The 18,101-nt window shown below is 39.5% G+C and overlaps 1 protein-coding gene across 1 annotated transcript in view; it reads right to left on the reverse strand.

Moving 5' to 3' along the window:
• Nucleotides 1-4,630: 4,630 nt before the first annotated feature.
• Nucleotides 4,631-18,101, reverse strand: part of LOC119745302 (protein jagged-1b-like) — a 54,032-nt gene continuing 40,561 nt past the window's right edge. The window contains exons 16-25 of the mRNA XM_038221568.1: nt 15,512-15,625; nt 14,586-14,699; nt 11,656-11,772; nt 10,863-10,976; nt 9,788-9,901; nt 9,460-9,575; nt 7,614-7,904; nt 6,724-6,867; nt 6,068-6,227; nt 4,631-5,677 (exon numbers count right to left, since the gene is read on the reverse strand). Coding sequence (XP_038077496.1) covers nt 5,214-5,677; nt 6,068-6,227; nt 6,724-6,867; nt 7,614-7,904; nt 9,460-9,575; nt 9,788-9,901; nt 10,863-10,976; nt 11,656-11,772; nt 14,586-14,699; nt 15,512-15,625 — 1,748 coding nt within the window. The 3' untranslated portion in view covers nt 4,631-5,213. The remainder of the gene's footprint in view (nt 5,678-6,067; nt 6,228-6,723; nt 6,868-7,613; nt 7,905-9,459; nt 9,576-9,787; nt 9,902-10,862; nt 10,977-11,655; nt 11,773-14,585; nt 14,700-15,511; nt 15,626-18,101) is intronic.

The following is an 18,101-nucleotide window of genomic DNA, read 5'->3' on the forward strand; positions in this document are numbered from 1 at the left end:
TCACAAGTCACCACAAGTCAATCACAAGTCAACCAGTCTCAAGTTGGGTAATAACCTATTCAAGTGCAAAGTACTACCCCAGCTATTGCTCAAGCCCTGTTTCTGGTGATCAAACTTGAGAATTGATTACAACTCTGCCCACAAGGTACTTTTACCAGGAACTCTTTTTTTTTCTGAATATGCTGCATCCAGTGTCATATTGTTCATATTTTAACACAATTGGGACGTCACTCCCCCAAGCAACTGTTTTGTAATGTTGTCTGGGCCCTGCAGTATTGAATCAAGTCAGGCTTCTTGAGATATGGCAGCCATAATGATCACTTGAGTCGAGTGCGAGTCCGCGTCTAGAGTCACTTGGGTTGAGTCTGAGTCATTTCGTTCAAGTCCTAGTCCACGTCCGAGTCGCATTTGTATGAAATGGATTTACATGGACAAACATACATGTAACCATTGTGTAAGTGATGCACTGTCGCAGGAAATCGGGAAAGGCACATGGTATTATTTGCAGCACCACTTGGAGAGTGGTGTGGTACAGTTTGTGTGCTTAAAGTTCTTTATCATTGGTTCGATGTTACTTTCAGAAAATGATCATCAAAATTATCTTTTTCAAAGATAAGTTTTTGGTAAGGCACAGGTCATTAGTGTAGAGTCCAAGTCATGATGGTCGAGTCTTTTGCCAATGTGACTCATGTCGAGTCCAAGTCACAGAAATTGTGACTCGAAATGGACTCAAGTCTTAGTCCCACACAAGGTCGCCCATTAGTCTGGGTAAATAAAATGTATGTACCCAAACTAAAGAGCGCCCTCCTATTATGGTTGCCATATCTCAAAAAGGCTAATGGAAATCATGCAAAACCCTTATTGTGGCTGATTTGGGACAGTAGTTCCGCTGTCATTCCATGTTTGTGCAATTTTATTTTCCTTACTTAACAGAAGTTACATTTTTCTTGTAATTGTGTCGTCATATCATTTGCTCTTGCCTCTAGTGCTAAACAAGTAGTTTTCCGTATTATAATTTTTTTGTATTTTAACACATTTATTGGATTTTTGTATGGGTATGTTTTCAGTATTTAGTAAGTTTATTTGAATATGTTTTTGGGTAAATAAAGTAATGCAAACGCATGTTTGTAAACTTTTTGGCGAACTGGATTTTTAGTGTTGTGAAAGTGATTCTTATTGTTGATGTAAAAATCCTTGTGCCGATGTCTTTTTGAGGCAGTAAATTTGCCTTAATATGGATATGGTGTTTACTGCTGACCATTTCTTTTGAAGCTTTTGAAGATTACCGGTACTAGTGTGGCCCTTTTATGGGAAAATTGAGAGGTTAGAGGCTTTATAAAATGAATTTTACACTGGAGCATATTTGAAGCAAATATCCATTCCTCCAGAATTGTATAAAACTATGAGACATCCCTTTTTGGTAAAAGTTTTTGCAAAGTGTACTTTTGTAAACATTTAAAATATTTCATGGGTTTCCTGACAATTGAGGGCGCTGTTGCTGTGACGTCACCTTAGGAACAGTCTTCAGGTCAAGGTTTTCTCTTCGAATTGAAACCCCAAATTCTGCTTATTGAAAACATTTCTGCATGAAGTCTTCTCATTGTCTTACTGTCATATATTGAAACAACTATGAACCACTGAAAGCAGAAATATAACCTAGCAAACCCCTAAAATTCTTGTGACTTTTTTTGCTGAAGCAGGTGTGACACTAAAGTTTCTGCCTTGAATGACATCACGGTTTTGCTCATGAATATGGAATTTTGCATTACCGCAAACACCAAAAAACACCCCAAAAAACGCCCTAAAAAAGGCAGTATAAAGATTAAAAATGATGTTAAATGGAACACAATGGTACATTTCATGAATTGCATTTAACAAAATTAATCACATGGGCCCTTTAATGTATTTATGTTACGTTTTTTTTCTGGGGGGAGGGTTAAAAAAGCTAGATAATTGGTGAAGTTGCTGCTGTAGCTTGTATAAAAGTAAAAAGTCACATTACGCAAGAAAACATGACACAAACACTGCAAATATGTATGTTTATACAAAAGTCATCTGTTAATATTTTTTCAAATCGTATATTACCGCTAAGTGAATATTTTCAGAATTATCTTCAAGAAAAGATGTATGTGTATTACTAACAGCACAAGTACAAAAAAGAGTAAGACCCCCAAAAATTCACTTTACATTTTCCCCCTCAAACGTTTGGTCCAGAGCACTTTATAGCCGAGTACTTTCCAAATTCAGTACAATTGATATTTAAAGATACAATTATTCTTTTAATAAAAAATGAGGGAGTTTACAGGAAGTTTTATTACTTTTCATACAACACTCAGTCTTTACAGAAACACACAAAAAACAAAGAATCTTAAATCAGACTTTTCTCAAGTAATAAATAAATAAATAAATAAAAACGAAAGCATGTTTAATGTGTTTAGACAAAATCTTTCCAACGTATTCAGTTCATTACGTTGCTCTTGGAGAAACTAGAATGAAACATTTAAGGTAAAACACTTGGTAATATAATTAACAACACATTCATTGACTTGGTCCATCCATTTTAAGTAAAAGTTTACTGAAATAGAAATTGTATGAAAAAAAATTATTGCTATCAAATTCTTTTGTTTAAAAATGGTGTCTCAAATATTACCAAAAAGTTGGTGGAATCTGTCAAAAATGCGACACTTCAAAAAGGCGTCCAAATTTGTGAATTCATTGCATTCCAAGAGTGTGAGTTAGGAAAAACGAATCTTCAAGCAAACTTTGATGTACTGTAAAGATGCAGCGTGTACGCTATGAAAAGCTACAATGTGTAGCAGGAAAACGTGTATATTTTAGAAAAGTGCAGAATACGCACTCTGAGAAATGCGGACAGTACGATCTTGTTAACATGGATAAGCCAATCAGGATCGGCGATTCAAGTTTGTTTAAATATAATTCCTGATAACACTAATTAGCTGGTATAACATGTACTCCATTTTTTCTGTTACCAGATGAATTGTGGGAAATATGTCAAAAACAAGGGAAAAAACTACTTGGGAGGGGTAAAATGCAGGGTATCGATAACACAGATATTTCACAGTTTTAATTTACCATTCAAAATGTGTTTTTTTCATCAATCTTTAGTAATCTCTATTTTTTTCTCTCTATCAAAATCATGCATTCAATGGTGTAATGTATAACTTGATTTGAAGATCATTAGTATAAAAATCACGTACAAAAATCAAAGGTTTCTCCACTTTGGGGCAAAAATGTTTTCTTCTTCAAAATTTTGAACTGCTATTTGATCCTTCCATACACACACAAATACATCGTTTTTAATATTTAAGAAAAATCTTTCATCGTCTGTGACCAACAATAAAAAAGTATACGTAAATTTACGGTGGAACTATTTGTCCAAGAAGCCAAATCTTACGGTCTTCGATAAAACTTAGGAATGATTTGAAAATTCTAAAATAGACTTTTAGTTAATTATTTTCGAACAATGATTTCTGAAATGTAAAAAAATAATGAGTTGATATTTTTTTCTTTGCTTTACGGTGTAAATCTAGCACGAATTAATGTTGCTCTTCTGTTGATATCTCTTAATTTTCTCTCTGTTTTGAAAAATTAAATTTAACTTTTTTTCAATATCTCCATTTTTTTCTTCTTCATAAAAATGGGTATCTAGATCATGTGATTCAAAAAAGACTGGAAAAGTCTCATAGTTTTCGGTTAAAAAAAAAATTTGTTAAGAAACAAAATGCCCAAAAAATATCTCACGGCTTGTGGGTTAAACTGCCCGCTATAAAAATGCTAAAAAGTAGACTTTAAAAATAATAAAAGATTTGAAGACTAACATCTGTTGTTGCTTCATAAAACAGACTAAGAATATCTTTTAAATCGGGCCGTTTAAACGTGGGCAAAGTCTCTAACAAAGCACTGGGGTCAAATGTCTTTTCCCATTAAGAAAAAAACAAAATAAAAAATTAAGTCCCATGTTAAAAAAACAAAAACAATGAGTTTATACACAAGATAAAAAAGAAATAAAACAAATGAGTTTTTTTCTGTCGTGATAAATTAACGATATAGAATATGAACAAGCTTAACTTACATATATATCATCTGAATAGAACACTCCATTTACACTGTACAATATATACAGCTGCTTTTGTTAAAGTTTTTTTTTTAGTACTTTTGAGCACAGAAGTACAGACTTGGTCGTTTTGGTTCATGTGACAAGTCATGTGATCAGTCACGTGACAAGCGTGGCGCCTTGCTATGTGAACTCTGCTCACCTAGAAGTCACTGTGGGAGTTTTTTTGAAGGATCAGACACGAACCATAATATCCTAAGGGTTACGCACAAGTACGCCCTCAACGGTTACACTGAGAGACTTGGGGGAGACCACTGGGCGGGACATTTGTACGCACTGCTCACAATGCCTGACGCTCAAGCAAAGACGCAATTAGCACGGCGGATAGGTGATGGGATTGTGCCTTTGATGATACAAGCATGGCATTTGGCACACAGAGTATGTCATGAGAAAGATATTTGGCTTTAGAGCCATCGCAGATTTGTCCTTTGAAAAATACAGGTAGAATAACAAGCAGTGGCAGCCATTTTGAAAATTTTGGAAAAAAGAAAGACATAATCTGACTGTGTGCCAAATGCCATGGTTTAATCATCAAAGTGAATCATCCCCCCAAATATTTCCCCTATCTGCCCCACTACATCGGTTTGTGCACATTCAGAGTAAAAATTTATCATGCCTACTTCGTGCAATATTCACGCCAACCAGTACGCGCGCGCACATGGCGTGTACCTCTACTGTTCGACTGTTCGTTCACGAAGTCCATAGAGTGCCACAGGCCCTAATTGTATAGTTGCGTTCATACGTTGTTCATCATAAATGGTTGTGTCCTTGGGCAAGCCACTTCACCCCCATTCTTGTGAATGGACAATTAGCACCCTCTACCATTCCCGCGCGGAGTCCATCCCAACACCCTCTTTGACAGATGCAGATCTTTTCAGATCACAAATTCCTTCGCCCGACTTCAAATCTTTCCATCTTGATTTGTCAAGAGGCACAACACTGACTGAGCATTTGGCCAACAGACACTGGTCGTATCTTGGCTTCAGATTGTAGGCATTGGTCCACCACGTCTGTCTGATTTTGGCATGCAGACTTCTTCCATTCTAGGCTTCACAGACCTAAGCCTCCCCTGCCACAGCTAGCACACTGTCAGCTCCACATGCGAGGCGTTCTTCTTAGTTCTTTCGTGCATCTCAAGTCTGTTTCTCTGCGCTTCTTGCGTTTCCGCTTTGTAGATGTCCATGACGATGCGCGCTTTGTCCTTGTGACGCCACTGCTTGACCCGATGGTCAGCGTCCGTGGAGTCGCGGTCATCCTCTTTGACCAGCGCAACGGTCACTTGGGGATCTTTGCTCCCTAAGGCCTCCTTGGCCCGGGCGCGGTTGTCCCTGCGTTCAGAGTTTGTGATGGCTCGGAGGTTCGTAGGCAAGTCCTGTGCAGGGTTCCCCTCAGTGGGCTGATTCCTGGAGGGGGCTTGGGGTGGGGCCTGCTCCACGTCGGATTTGGTCATGTAGTGGAAGCGGGCCCAGAGGAGGATACCGCCCAGTAATACTACCAGGACGATACCGGTGAGACAACCCAGGAGCCACATCACACCAGGACCTGAGAGGAGGGGAAGAAAGATACCAAATAGGAAAACAGTCACTCCACATGTATAGATAATTGAATTTTGGGTCGGGGAAACTCTGTACTGGGTTTTTACCTCCACCAAGTTAATTTTAATGTGTTGTTCAAGGGCGTGCAATCGTGAGTAAGTTTGTGAATTCCTCCAAGTTTGAAAATTGTTTTCTCACACACTCTCAAACAGCACTGAGTTTATTATCTTTTATGAAAACAGCCAGGAAGGGTCCATTATGACAAAGTTAATAATTAGAAAACTACTCATTCCTCGTCTTGAGCCATTTTGGGCAAGTCTTTTTAAAAGTATCAGTTTTTCTCTGGGTATTTAGGAAAAGACGGGGGCATTGGAAATAAATCTCTGGCCGGACTCACCCTGTTTGGTAGGCTCTTGCGGTGTACCCTTAGTGTGTCTGTTGACCGTTGTGATAGCCACCGTGATGGAGCTACTGGTACTCGGTTGCCTGAGGTGGTCTATGAGAGCATCCGCGATCTCCTCCGCCAGGCCACTGCCTACTCCTGATGTTTCCACCCACTGGAGTCAAGGGACAAGACCATGTCAGTTGCACAGAATTCTAAAAAGCCGGTTCATGTTCCGTTATGCAATTTACTGTGAAAATGTTCTATCCTTGGAAGTTGCGTTCACCGTGCTCTTCAACAAAACACGTTTTTTTTCTTTTCTTGGACGTCTGCAACCCTTTAAAAAAACAACATTTTTTGTTTCTGGCACAGACTGGCTCCCAGTTCGTTGTGGGGCAGGAACCAGCCTACCACGTGAGAACAGAATTGTAAAGTAATAATATCAATAACTAAACATGGGCCGACTTTTTCGGTCGATGTTTCACTCAAAAGTGAAGAACTTTTGTATTGCTAGAAAAGCAGCAATTTAGAAAAGGAATTTATTTTTCAGGATGAAACTCGAAAACAGCACGGGGAACGCAACTTTAATGGCACTGTACTGTGATTCGCTCGTTACAGACTGTCGGTGTCCGGCGGTCCTAGGCATTACAAGCTTTCAAGGCACTGCTTACCAGTGAGACATATACATCATAGTGGCCTGGTTTATCTGCTGCAGCGACAGCGCTGCACATCAGCCTCACAGCGTGTTGTCTAAAGTGGGCTTGCAGACCGGCGATCTGACGTAGGTGGCGACAAACGTGCTCCACGGACACACCCTGAATATAAAAATGAGCCAATGGTTTCTTCATCTCGTGGATTTAAAAATAAACATTTTATTTCGTATTATTTATCATTTGTTTTAATGTTGGTTGCACATCATAGGTCCTGATAATGGACAATTGAGTTGAGGGCACAAAGAAGTGTGGACAAGTGAGGATTATCTTGTAGACCACTATGTACTGTGTTGATAGTATGGTTTACCATGGTTCTTGATAAAACTTGTTCTAGAATGCCATCCTGCTTATATGAATACAACATTTAATTCATTTGCTGGACCAACAGGGCCAGTCCTCTGACTGACTGAGTCACTGACTGATTGAACAGTTGACTGACTTACCCAGTAGAAAAAATACACTAAACTGAGATTTTCTGGTCCAGCTACACTGAGCCAGCCTAGATTTATAATCTCGTGCTCTATTACCCACTCTCTCACACTTTCGTAGACTCTATTCACTTTGCCACCTAGTTACACCCACTGAATGTTATAGTTCATAAGGCTAGCACTACGAGATATTTGTCAAGTTTTTTTCCATAGCACTGCCTCTCGTTGGAACTCCCGACCTGAATCTTGCTTCCCCTTTCTACCTATAATCTTTCACAATTCAAACGAAATGGGTACAGATATCTTCTGTCACTGTGACTTCTTCCATTCTTATTCCGTTCTTTCTGGTTATAGCCCACACCTTTGAGTGGCCTTGGCTTTGGTTCTATAAACACAATTTTTAATTTACGACCAACTTACAGCTGGTAGTTTCGCCGTCTGGAATGTCAGTGTGAAGCTGGCACAGCTGCCGTCACCCTGGCAGACACTCCCCACATCCTGGCCAGGCAGGCTAGGATCCGTGGCACCCTCCCCGCCCTCACCGGTGACACATCGCCCCCAGGGCTGGCAGGGAGGGGTCAGGCAGTCGCTGGAGTCTAGCAGTTGGCAGGATTCGTCGGGGCCGCAGGCCAGCTGGGTCGTGACGGTGGTCTCGTTGGTGTACTGCTCGTAGGTCGCCATCTCTGTGCACGTTTGCGGTCCGCACCACACCTGGTCATCGAGTAAGTATGCCAATAAATATCTTGCATTGTGGAATTTTGCATCATGGGAAAGTCAATTCTACTATTGGGTTTTGCCCGTCATCAAGGTAGTTTCATAAGCACTGCAAACCCAGTGTTGTTGGAGAGCTTCCTATAGCATTTTACATTACGGTGTATCTGCAAACTTATTCTGATTGGAGCAAGTGCCAGGAAGCTGACAATTCAATGTTGAAGTCACGTTCATTATAAGTCCATCACAAGTCCGGTCCCAAGTAAATCACAAGTCCATTCACAAATCCGTTCACAATTAACCAGGGATGAACAACAACAAAGGAATGTCTTTGTCAGAGTTCATTGGAGAAGCTTATGACTTGACTTGAGACTGGAAGATTTGTGATGGACTTGTGATGGAACAGACTACAACAGTCTGACAAACACACACTGCCACATTCAGGGGACACATGCAGGAGACTGAGTACATGAATTTCTGGAAAGCTGAGGCTGTATAAGGCTGTGGAGCTCAGTGTATCGAGGCTGGAATGGCATTCCAGCGGTCGCACGCACAAATCCTGCTCCATGTGAAAGTGTAGCAATCCAGTCAATCACAAGTCCATCACAAGTTAATCGCAAGTCAATTCACAATTCAGGTCAGTAGTACCAAGAGATGAACAATGACAAAGAAATGCCTTCGTCAAAGTTCATTTGAATAGCTTGTGAGTTGAATGGGGACTGGTAGACTTGTGATGAACTTGTGATTGACTCGTGATGACTGGTGACTGACTCAATTACAGCTCTGCCAGTCAGTTTCTTTGTTCAACCTTAAAGGGTCCATGCGATGAACCTTTCTTTAGAAACACATTTTGTGCAACTTTTCTACTCTTCTGAAATGTATGCAAACTATTTGACATTCCTTTTTGGTTAATTTTATTGAAAAGTGTGCTTCTTAAAACATTTTTTAAAAATTCCATGCTTTTCAGGACAACTGAGGGCACTGCTGCTTTGATGTCATTTCAGGAAGACACTGTTCATTTGAGGGGTTTTCTGTTCACATTGTGAACCCAAAATTTGCTCATTGGAAACATTTGTGAGAAAAGTTCATTGGCTTACTGCCATGTACTGACACAACGAATCACCAAACAAAAGAAGTGTTATGATAGCAAAATATCGAAAATTCTACCAACTTTTCGTGTGGGAATAGCTGTAACATTGAGGTTTCTGTCCAGAATTTATATGGAAATTTGCATTAACATAAAAAACAAAAAGGCACCAAAATACCCTTTAAAATGGCAAAACAAAAATTTCATATCAGGTTAAATGGGACACAAAGGTGCAATTTCAAGGATAGCATCAAAAAAATTACATTGTATGGGCCCTTTAAGCTGATATAAGGAAACCCAGCCAGGTTTCCCTTTGTGTTTTTTTTTTATGGTAAGGTCATGTCCTAATTACTTGGCTACAACTGACAGCCACACACATATCTATGGGAAGTTGCTGTAGCCGCATGTGTAAATTGCAAGCCGTAGTCAAGTCATTTAGACACAGCCTTATATTGACTTTTGACATACCTTGCTGCATTGGACCAAGCCCTGCTCACAGTGGCACGTGTTGCAGTCTTCCTTCCATGATTCTCCCTGGCTGTAGACCCGTCTGTCAACCACACAGGTTGGCACCATGCCAATCACTGAGGAAAGACGAGATCAATGTAAGAAAGGGTAATTAATTAGCCTTTTTGGACACAATAGGAGGCCGCTATCTGGAATTGGTCAACTTTGGTTGATACAAAAACATTCATTCACTCCTAACAGCGCCATTTTACTGTGTCCACCATTCCCCAAAGGAAACAAACCCTCATTGTCGATTTCTAATCAGCGCACAACTGAGGCGTATCTTTACCTGCTGAGCAGGTTGCACCACTACGGCCAGGCGGGCATACGCAGGTATAGGATCCTATGCCATCGACGCAGGTACTGCCGTAAGCACAGGGGTTAGATGCACACTCATTCAAGTCTGTAAAGGAGGACGAAAACAAAGGTCACTATGAGACAGTTGTCATCAAGTCATCACAAGTCAATCACAAGGATCGTAAGCTTATCACAAATGATCATAAGCTTTAGCTTATCACATGGTGGTCACAAGTCATCACAAGTCAATCACATGTCATCGCAAGGTGATCATAAGTCAACCACAAGTCGTCACAATTCATCACAAGTCATCACAAGGTGATCATAAGTCTATCACAAGTCATCACAAGTTAATCATGAGTCAATCACAAGTCACCAAGTCTCAAGTCAAGTCACATGATATTCAAATGAACTCCGACAAAGACATATCTATGCTCCTCCTCCGACGCTTCACCTGAGTTGTGACTGAAGCTGTTTTACTAAGTACATCAGACTCGGCTACAACTACAGACATCACAACATCAGAAGGGATGATGGGAATGTGTAGGGACAAATCAGGGAAGAGTCTGAGATTTAAGGCAGCTAGCCAATTTGGATATTTCTACTCCCATAGTCGGGGTCCAATTTTGTTCAACTACATCAAAGAAGAAAATGCCAAAAAGCACATGAATCCGTTGAGTTAGAAACCTGCAGATGTAAAACAATCCACATGCCACATACTTCACAAATAAATTTGGCTTTAAAACATATCTCTTTTCAGCAAATTCCAGAGCTGACCGAGTAAAACTGACCAAATCAGTCCATATGAAATCAAGCCTCTGTTGAGGCACTGGACCCTATAAGGAGTTTTGAGGTGGACATGATCAGGAATCAAATACAAATTTCAACATAAGAAGTCTGTTTAGCTGGACTAGGCATACCAACATGAGTAAAGCCGCGCGTGAGGCTCACTTGACTACGGCTCACAGTGACACATGTGCCTATGGGAAATAGCTTTAGCCACTTCCATAGGTGCATGTGTTATTGCAAGTAGCCAAGTAATTTGAAATGTGGCCTTATTGACTTACTTATACGGCAGTCAGGTCCAGTGAAGCCGTCAGCACACTGGCACAGGAACCAGTTGATACCATCAATGCAGCGCCCTCCATTGAAGCAGGGGTTACGGTTACAGTCATCAGTGTCTGCAACAAAGAAAAATCACCCAAACGTTTTTGTGTCAAAATAATTAACTCAAATTCTTGTCGACCTGGAAGTCCACAGACTTGTACTGACGTCATGGGTCATTCTATAAATTTTGTGTCCAAAGTGTGACATCTTTTTCCCTGTCCCCATTACCTCTCAACTTTTTAAAATTTGCCATTCAAGTATCATTAAGAATGAAGTCAAACTAATTTTCATTTGTTAGTTAGGTCGTCTGGTTCAAATAATAACTCTTGGAGGAAGATTTCATTCAGGAGTGCATCTAGAATTACAAAATTATAGATGTCAGATGTAACAGGGACAGGAAAAGAGTGAACCCTGAATTTATCGAATGAACCAAATGTGAACTTGGCTTATCCTGTCTTGACGCGTCCAATCAAGGAATCAATTTTCTAGTAAGATTTACATGTTCTGCACGTGAAGTCTGGATACCCCACGTGACAATGGCAGACTATTTGAAGCGTTACATGTATTTACTCTCAAATCTTTGTACAAACTTAGGTCCTTTGAAGCAGAAGTACAGTTTATAAATTCACAAAATTTTCACAGCTAACATTATGTACCAATTTTTTGGGTTTTTTTGGGGGGGGGGGCAAACATACATTAGCCTAAATATGTCTGCTTTGGAGAAATGTTTTTAAAAATCGGTGAAATACTCACTCTTTTCACAGAGCCGGCCTTCAAATCCTTCCCGGCAGACACAGATGAAGGAATCCCCGCTAGGAATACACGTGGCTCCATTATGGCACTGGTTGGCACCGCACCGGTTACTGGTCGCTAGGGTAATATGCAAATGAGAATGGATGGGTAATTTTTTGCCAACTATGCCAACTCTGAAACACAGAACGTAAGTTAGGGAAGCGTTTCAACAGAACGGAAAAACAGCTTGCAAGTCTCACAGAGACCCCCTTTAATGGCGAAAGCATTGTGCTAGCTATTGTTCAGATAATCCATCACGGGGTAGTTGCTTTGTACAATAGCTGGGACAATGCTTTCGCCATTGAAGGGGGCCTCAGTGAATGTTATACAAATATTGAGTGGCTCAGAGTGGAATGGGAGGAATATTATCGCAAGGTAAATCTGGACTTCTCAAAGCCACTCAATATTTGTTTTATGCATATAGATCCTTGTCATTTGACTTACAGTTGAAATGAACTTCCATTTCAATACAAAATTGGGGGGAAATGTATTTCTCTCTTCTAAACCACCAATTATGTTTGAACCAAACTCTATAGCTACTGGCTCTTGGGAACAATACGCGCTATGCGCTATGCGCAACGCTCAACGCGCACACCAGCATGCATTTGCACATGGAACAAGGATGATCCTAACTGTTGAATAGTAAACCCAATTCACCATGGGCGAATGGCACTTTTTGAGCCCCGGCGTGAATGGGAGCAATAATGAATGTCACGTGATGCGAGTTCCACCAATCAAATGACAAGGATCTTTATGTCAGTTATATAAACAGTGATAGTGTGCTCTCACACAACCTAGGAACTACTGCTTTTCCTTCTACTGTTACAAAGTGTGTCAATGCTTGACTATGTACAAGTAGGTTTCCTGACACTCTTTTATGCAAGAAGTTGGAAAGATATCCGTCCACTTTCTTTAAAGCTAGAGTAGTTCATTTGCAGCTATCCAAAAAGTAAGTGACAAAATGTTTGTTGAACAGCATACTTGGTTTAAAGATAATAATGGCACTAAACTCCCGGTGATATTATTCTGTTTGCCATGCTGTCATTTGGAAGAAAACAATAAAAGAAGGCCATTTCCAAAGATGAGTCAAGTGATGCATTTTTGGAAATTTCTGTTAGTAGTTGGTTTGTAATTTGGCGAAAATCCCTGAATGGGTGCGCGCAAACATTGACGCGATGCACATGCGTGTCCAGTTGCCTTTATTTGTTGGTTTAGTGCATGGCATCGCATAGCTGCAATCTGCTGAATGAGAACGTATTCCAGATGCTGATTTTGGGCGCAATTCAAAACATGACCAGGCAACTTTTGAATTGAAATCGAGATCTTAGAATATTGTTTTCTTGGAATATACAGCATTCACAGAGCTAATAAAACTTCATCAGGTTAGTTGTTAAGCACCCGTCTTTAGATTTTGAGCACAAATGATCTACCCTCCCTTTAAGTACACCCCCCCAAAAAAAAAAAAATACAGAACCGAATTGGTAATAGTGAGTAAAGTACCATGCAATATTAAGGCAAATAAAGTTAAACTCAATCTAACCGTGTTGAATTGACTAAACATATCAACTTAAATATTGATCACACTTTCAAAATTACTTTCCAGTGACTGCATCTAATCCTCAAATGGGTATAAATGTAATCAACTCATTGATCCAGCTTTATAACGATCAATTACTTGAAGAAACACTCCAGTCCACTCAAGATAATCTGCCAATACCTTCCAATTCTGTTCTCTAAGCTGTGTGTATTTAATCACAGCTTAACAGATAATCCCTTTCAACTGTATATTGATCCAGGTGATGTCTAATCCCAGATTATCCTCACTAAGTGGATTAACTGTTAACTGTTGGTGGTTAGGCCTCACACTTCCCACAATGGGCGGTGTTTGGATGGTAGCTCTTGGTTGGCTAAGGTCACAATGTACAATTGATTGCATTTGTTTTGCTCAGGGGAAGTTTGTTGTCAAAATATTGGATCAGACACAAGACAAGGAGTGGAAAGGGTTTAACGTGAGCTCTGTGGGAAAATACTGGGGAAACTGGAAAGATGGGATATCCTGATGTAAACTAACATTTGAGAAAAGATACAACTAACAATGGTTTATTTGGAATTTGTGACGAAACTGAAGAGATTTTTGAAACTTTTCTTTTGTTTGGAGGGGGGTGTTAGCTTTTTTTTCCTGTTGTTTGTTTGTGTGTTTGTTTGTTTGTTTGTTTGTTTGTTTGTTTTTTGTCCCCCCCCCCACCTAGTATGCTCAAATTGTTATTTTCTGCCTTCAAGAACACAAAACAATGGAGTCTTTGCCAGACTTAAAGTTGTCTGAATTGACTGCAGAATTTTTACAGGACAACCAGACGTCTAGAGGTAGGGCCTTTAATTTCTCCTGCTTTTTTAACCAGGTAAGTGATGTAGCGCAAATGGGTCTGGTGAAATTGAACCATGGAGAGAGGGCAGGGTGAGCACCTGGTAATGGTTCAAGGTGTATAAAACTGGTATTTGGGGAATGCTTCATAGTTAAGAAGTCTTGTGGGTTAGAACTGAAAGTTTGGGAATCCAAGGGATGTCAAGCCCATCAATAAGTCAGATGGAATATAAAGTTACAAGTGACATGTGTAGCTGTCAGTGGGCTGACAGGGTGTTTTGAGATATGTACAATTTTTTTTCGTGAAAACGAAATGCAGAGCAACAACAATGTTGTAAATAATCCAGAACACAATAGTCTAAATTTGAAGAATCAAAAAAATAAAAGACTCTAAACACTAATGATCTTTATCTTCTTCTTTTTTGGGGGGGGGGGGAAGAGGGAACACTGCATCTGATTCTGCAGGTATCATCCAAAGACATCCTGGGTCTCGGCATTTAGCCTCCTCAAATCTGATTGGTCAACTTACAGAGTTGGCAGGAGTTTCCTTCCCAGCCATTGGCGCAGACACAGGTGAAGGAGTGGCCTAAGTCGTAGCACGTACCACCGTTGAGACATGTGTTGACATCGCACTGATTGTCTCCTATGATAACCGAGGAAATAAAAAGATTCATTACAAACAAGCAAAAATTTAAAAGTCTTTTGCATAAGGTCTACAAATTTCTTGATTTCACACCTTAAATTCATAGAAATGTTGATTTAGGAAAAAGTTTTCTCTGATCCTAATTTCAAATCAAACTCCAAGTTCTTGCTATAGACCTTTATCATGCTGCAACCATTCCAGTCATGTTCCCTGTATCCAATAAGAGTACTGAATGATGTTTTTTAGTGCGAAAAGGAACCAGACTATTTTTCCTTCCAGCCTCGCTTTGATTACGTTGATTAAGAACCAACCTGAACACAACAAAACCTCCAACTCCAAATCCTTAACAAAATGTTAAAAACTAATATTTTTTTTTACTGGATATAACTACTGAATGAGACATGTTTTCCTGATTTGTTTATCTTGTTACATAAAAAAAAATTCTTGACAATTTTCAAAGTCTTTTACTCAATATTACAGGGGAATTCTTTTGCTGTTTCAAAGGGAGCAAACATGGAATATATAGTTTCCATAAATTCTGAAGCAATGGTTTGAGTAACAGTTACGGCTGATTCACACTTGTCTCAATGGATACTGGAAAATTATAACTTTGTCATGTGAAAGCATGCAAATGCAAACTTGCCTGCGATTGTAAAATAAACAATCCCCATTCACAAACTGTTTCTCAAACCTTGGAAGTTTCTTTGGCATCTTGTGACAAGTTTGAATTACTTACAGCGGAGAGAATTTCACATTTACTTGCAAAGAACCAAGAAAGCAAAAAGGCCCACATATCTGAGAGATGAACTTACGTGAGTTGCATGTCTTGCCTTTCCATCCGTGGGGGCACTGGCAGGCAAAGTCAGCGTGCATGTCTACACACGTTGCGTTGTTCCTGCACGGTGACGGCCCGCAGTCATCCACGTCTACAGAAATGGAACAAAAATCAAATAATTCCCAAAGAAAAAATGAGTAAATGCATAAATGATCATACAGTTGAACAAAGCAAATGACAAGAGCAGCGTTTTGAACCTGATCTCTAGGTGGCGGGCTTCAAATCCAACTTTATAATTGAAATGGAAAAACAAATCTTTATAAATTGAAATGAAAAAAGGGGAAACCACATCACACTAGTGTTGTTGTTGAATCTATTATAAGTCCTCCAGTACTAAGTCAACTCAGGGGCTGTTCAAATGAACTGGGACAAAGGCATTCCTTTGTTATTCCTCTATTACTTGTGACTGGACTTGTGGATGGACATGTGATGGAATTGCAATTTACTTGCGGCTGTACTTGTGATTGACTTGTGACTGGACTTGTGATTGACTTGTGACTGAACTTGTGATGGACTTGTAGATGGACTTGTGATTGACTTGTGACTGGACTTGTGATTGACTTGTGACTGGACTTGTGATCGTATTGTGACTGCACTTGTGCTGGACTTGTGATGGATTCGACTACAACACTGGGCCACCCACAAATCAATGCAGCTGACTCTGAAGAGCACATTTAGAAATGTTTTTGCTACTTCCATTTCATGCTGGGTGAAATAATAATTAGTCTGTTTGTAGGACATCAGTTTGCTCATAATTGTTGCCGTCTTGGCCTGTATGCATGTTTTCCATTTGATGTAAATTTGTCAGGGTGCACATTCAATTAGCACCTGTGCTATTTTTAAGCACCTCTTTAAAAACTGTATTTGGTCTTATCATTGTGCAGGCTGCAAATTGGTTAACAAAGGCTATGCCAAGCCAAAATAAAAAAACAACAATATCCTCCACTTCTGAAAATCTTTCATAAAAAAATTTGTTTCAAACCTTCCTTGGGCAATTCTGAATAAACAAAAAACCAAACTGTGACAAGATCAACAAAACTTGGACCGTGGCCCGATAGTTCCCGACTTCCTATTTATCAACATAGTAAACCAACCCCTATGATGACGGACCAAAGCCTAACATTTCAAAGGCAGACCGAGATTCAGTCGACAAAAAAATTGGTCTCCATTGAAAGACACAAATCTTTAGGTATCCTTTAGGGACAGAAATGTCCACTCTCGACCCAATTTCGGAGTTATAGCTACTTTCTTGGGACATTTTTTGACGGCAATGATGGCGAGGGATTTCAGCGCTGAATCAACTAATGTATCCAGTAACAAAACCCTGTAAAACCGATAAACAGTGGTGTGGGGAGTCGTGGGACCCAAATTAAGGAATTCTTGAGGGCATTGACTGAGTGAGGAGTTGGCAGCTTTTAGGAAACTTGAATCTGCTGAAGATTTATTGGTGATGAAGAAAAAAATGATGGGGAAAAAACTCTGGGAAAAAAACTCTGGCCAAGTTTATGACCAGAGCCAAAGTTTAAATACGCAGTAATTCAGGGTTTTTTTAAGAGATTAGAAAGTGGAGGAAACAAACAGTTTGTGGGGGAAAAAGGTCAGGTTGGTTCAGAGGATTGGAATTACTTTGAAATACTTTCAAATGATCAATATTAAAGATATACTGTCCATACTTCTGGGCATGGCACCCCAAAGAAATCAATTTTCCAAAACAAAATGTACCAGCACCTAGCATGTATGACCGGCGCAATGAGACAACTTGAATGGGAAAAAAGCCATTCACGGCAGATAACGGATCAAATAAGTTCCAAATTTTAATATTTGAGTGTTCTCAAAGTAATTTTTTTTTTTACACGATTTCAAATCTTGATGTGATGTTCAAAATGAAAAACAATGCCTCTCGAAGAACAAACAGAGTACAAAATGTCTTTTGTGTTTGTAATTTTCTGTTCAAATATTCAGTTTTCTTCACTAACTTTAGCAGATAGAGATTTATTCTAGGGATTTATTTCGCATAAGAGCATGGATAATATGTGGCCCAACCCAACAAACTGAGTTTTGAAGTTCTCAGAGCAACCTTCGAGTTTTAATCTCTTAAACAATTCTTCCAAAATGGAGATTGATTGGGATTATAACCCATAGAAGCCTTCAAATAATCAAATCATGAAAATATAAAGTTGAGTAGGCCTTTGCTCTTTCTTATGGATATGGAAAACTAAGGGAAATATGTGTCTTTACAATTAGTCTCAGGACTTGGCAACAAGTAGGCTTTTGAGAAAATTTTGTGGATTTATGGAATTGCTGTTTGGGGAAAGCTGCCAAATATCCATTAAGTTTTTTTTGTCCCTCAAACTTCCTCTCTATCTCTGGAACTCGCTATCTTCCCCTTCTACCTATAAACCTTCACAATTCCAAAGGAATGTGAAAAGATGTCTTCCATGGTTCTTTTCAGTTCTTTTTAATTTGCAGCCCACACCTTGAGTAGCCATTTGCCTTGTGTTTGGGACTTTGGTGATATACCTTGTTGTCTTCACAAATAAGTCTTTGCTCGAATGAAGAGTTTATCT

Source organism: Patiria miniata, unplaced genomic scaffold, assembly GCF_015706575.1.
Source record: "Patiria miniata isolate m_02_andy unplaced genomic scaffold, ASM1570657v1 HiC_scaffold_7, whole genome shotgun sequence".
In the NCBI taxonomy this organism is placed as follows: domain Eukaryota; kingdom Metazoa; phylum Echinodermata; class Asteroidea; order Valvatida; family Asterinidae; genus Patiria; species Patiria miniata.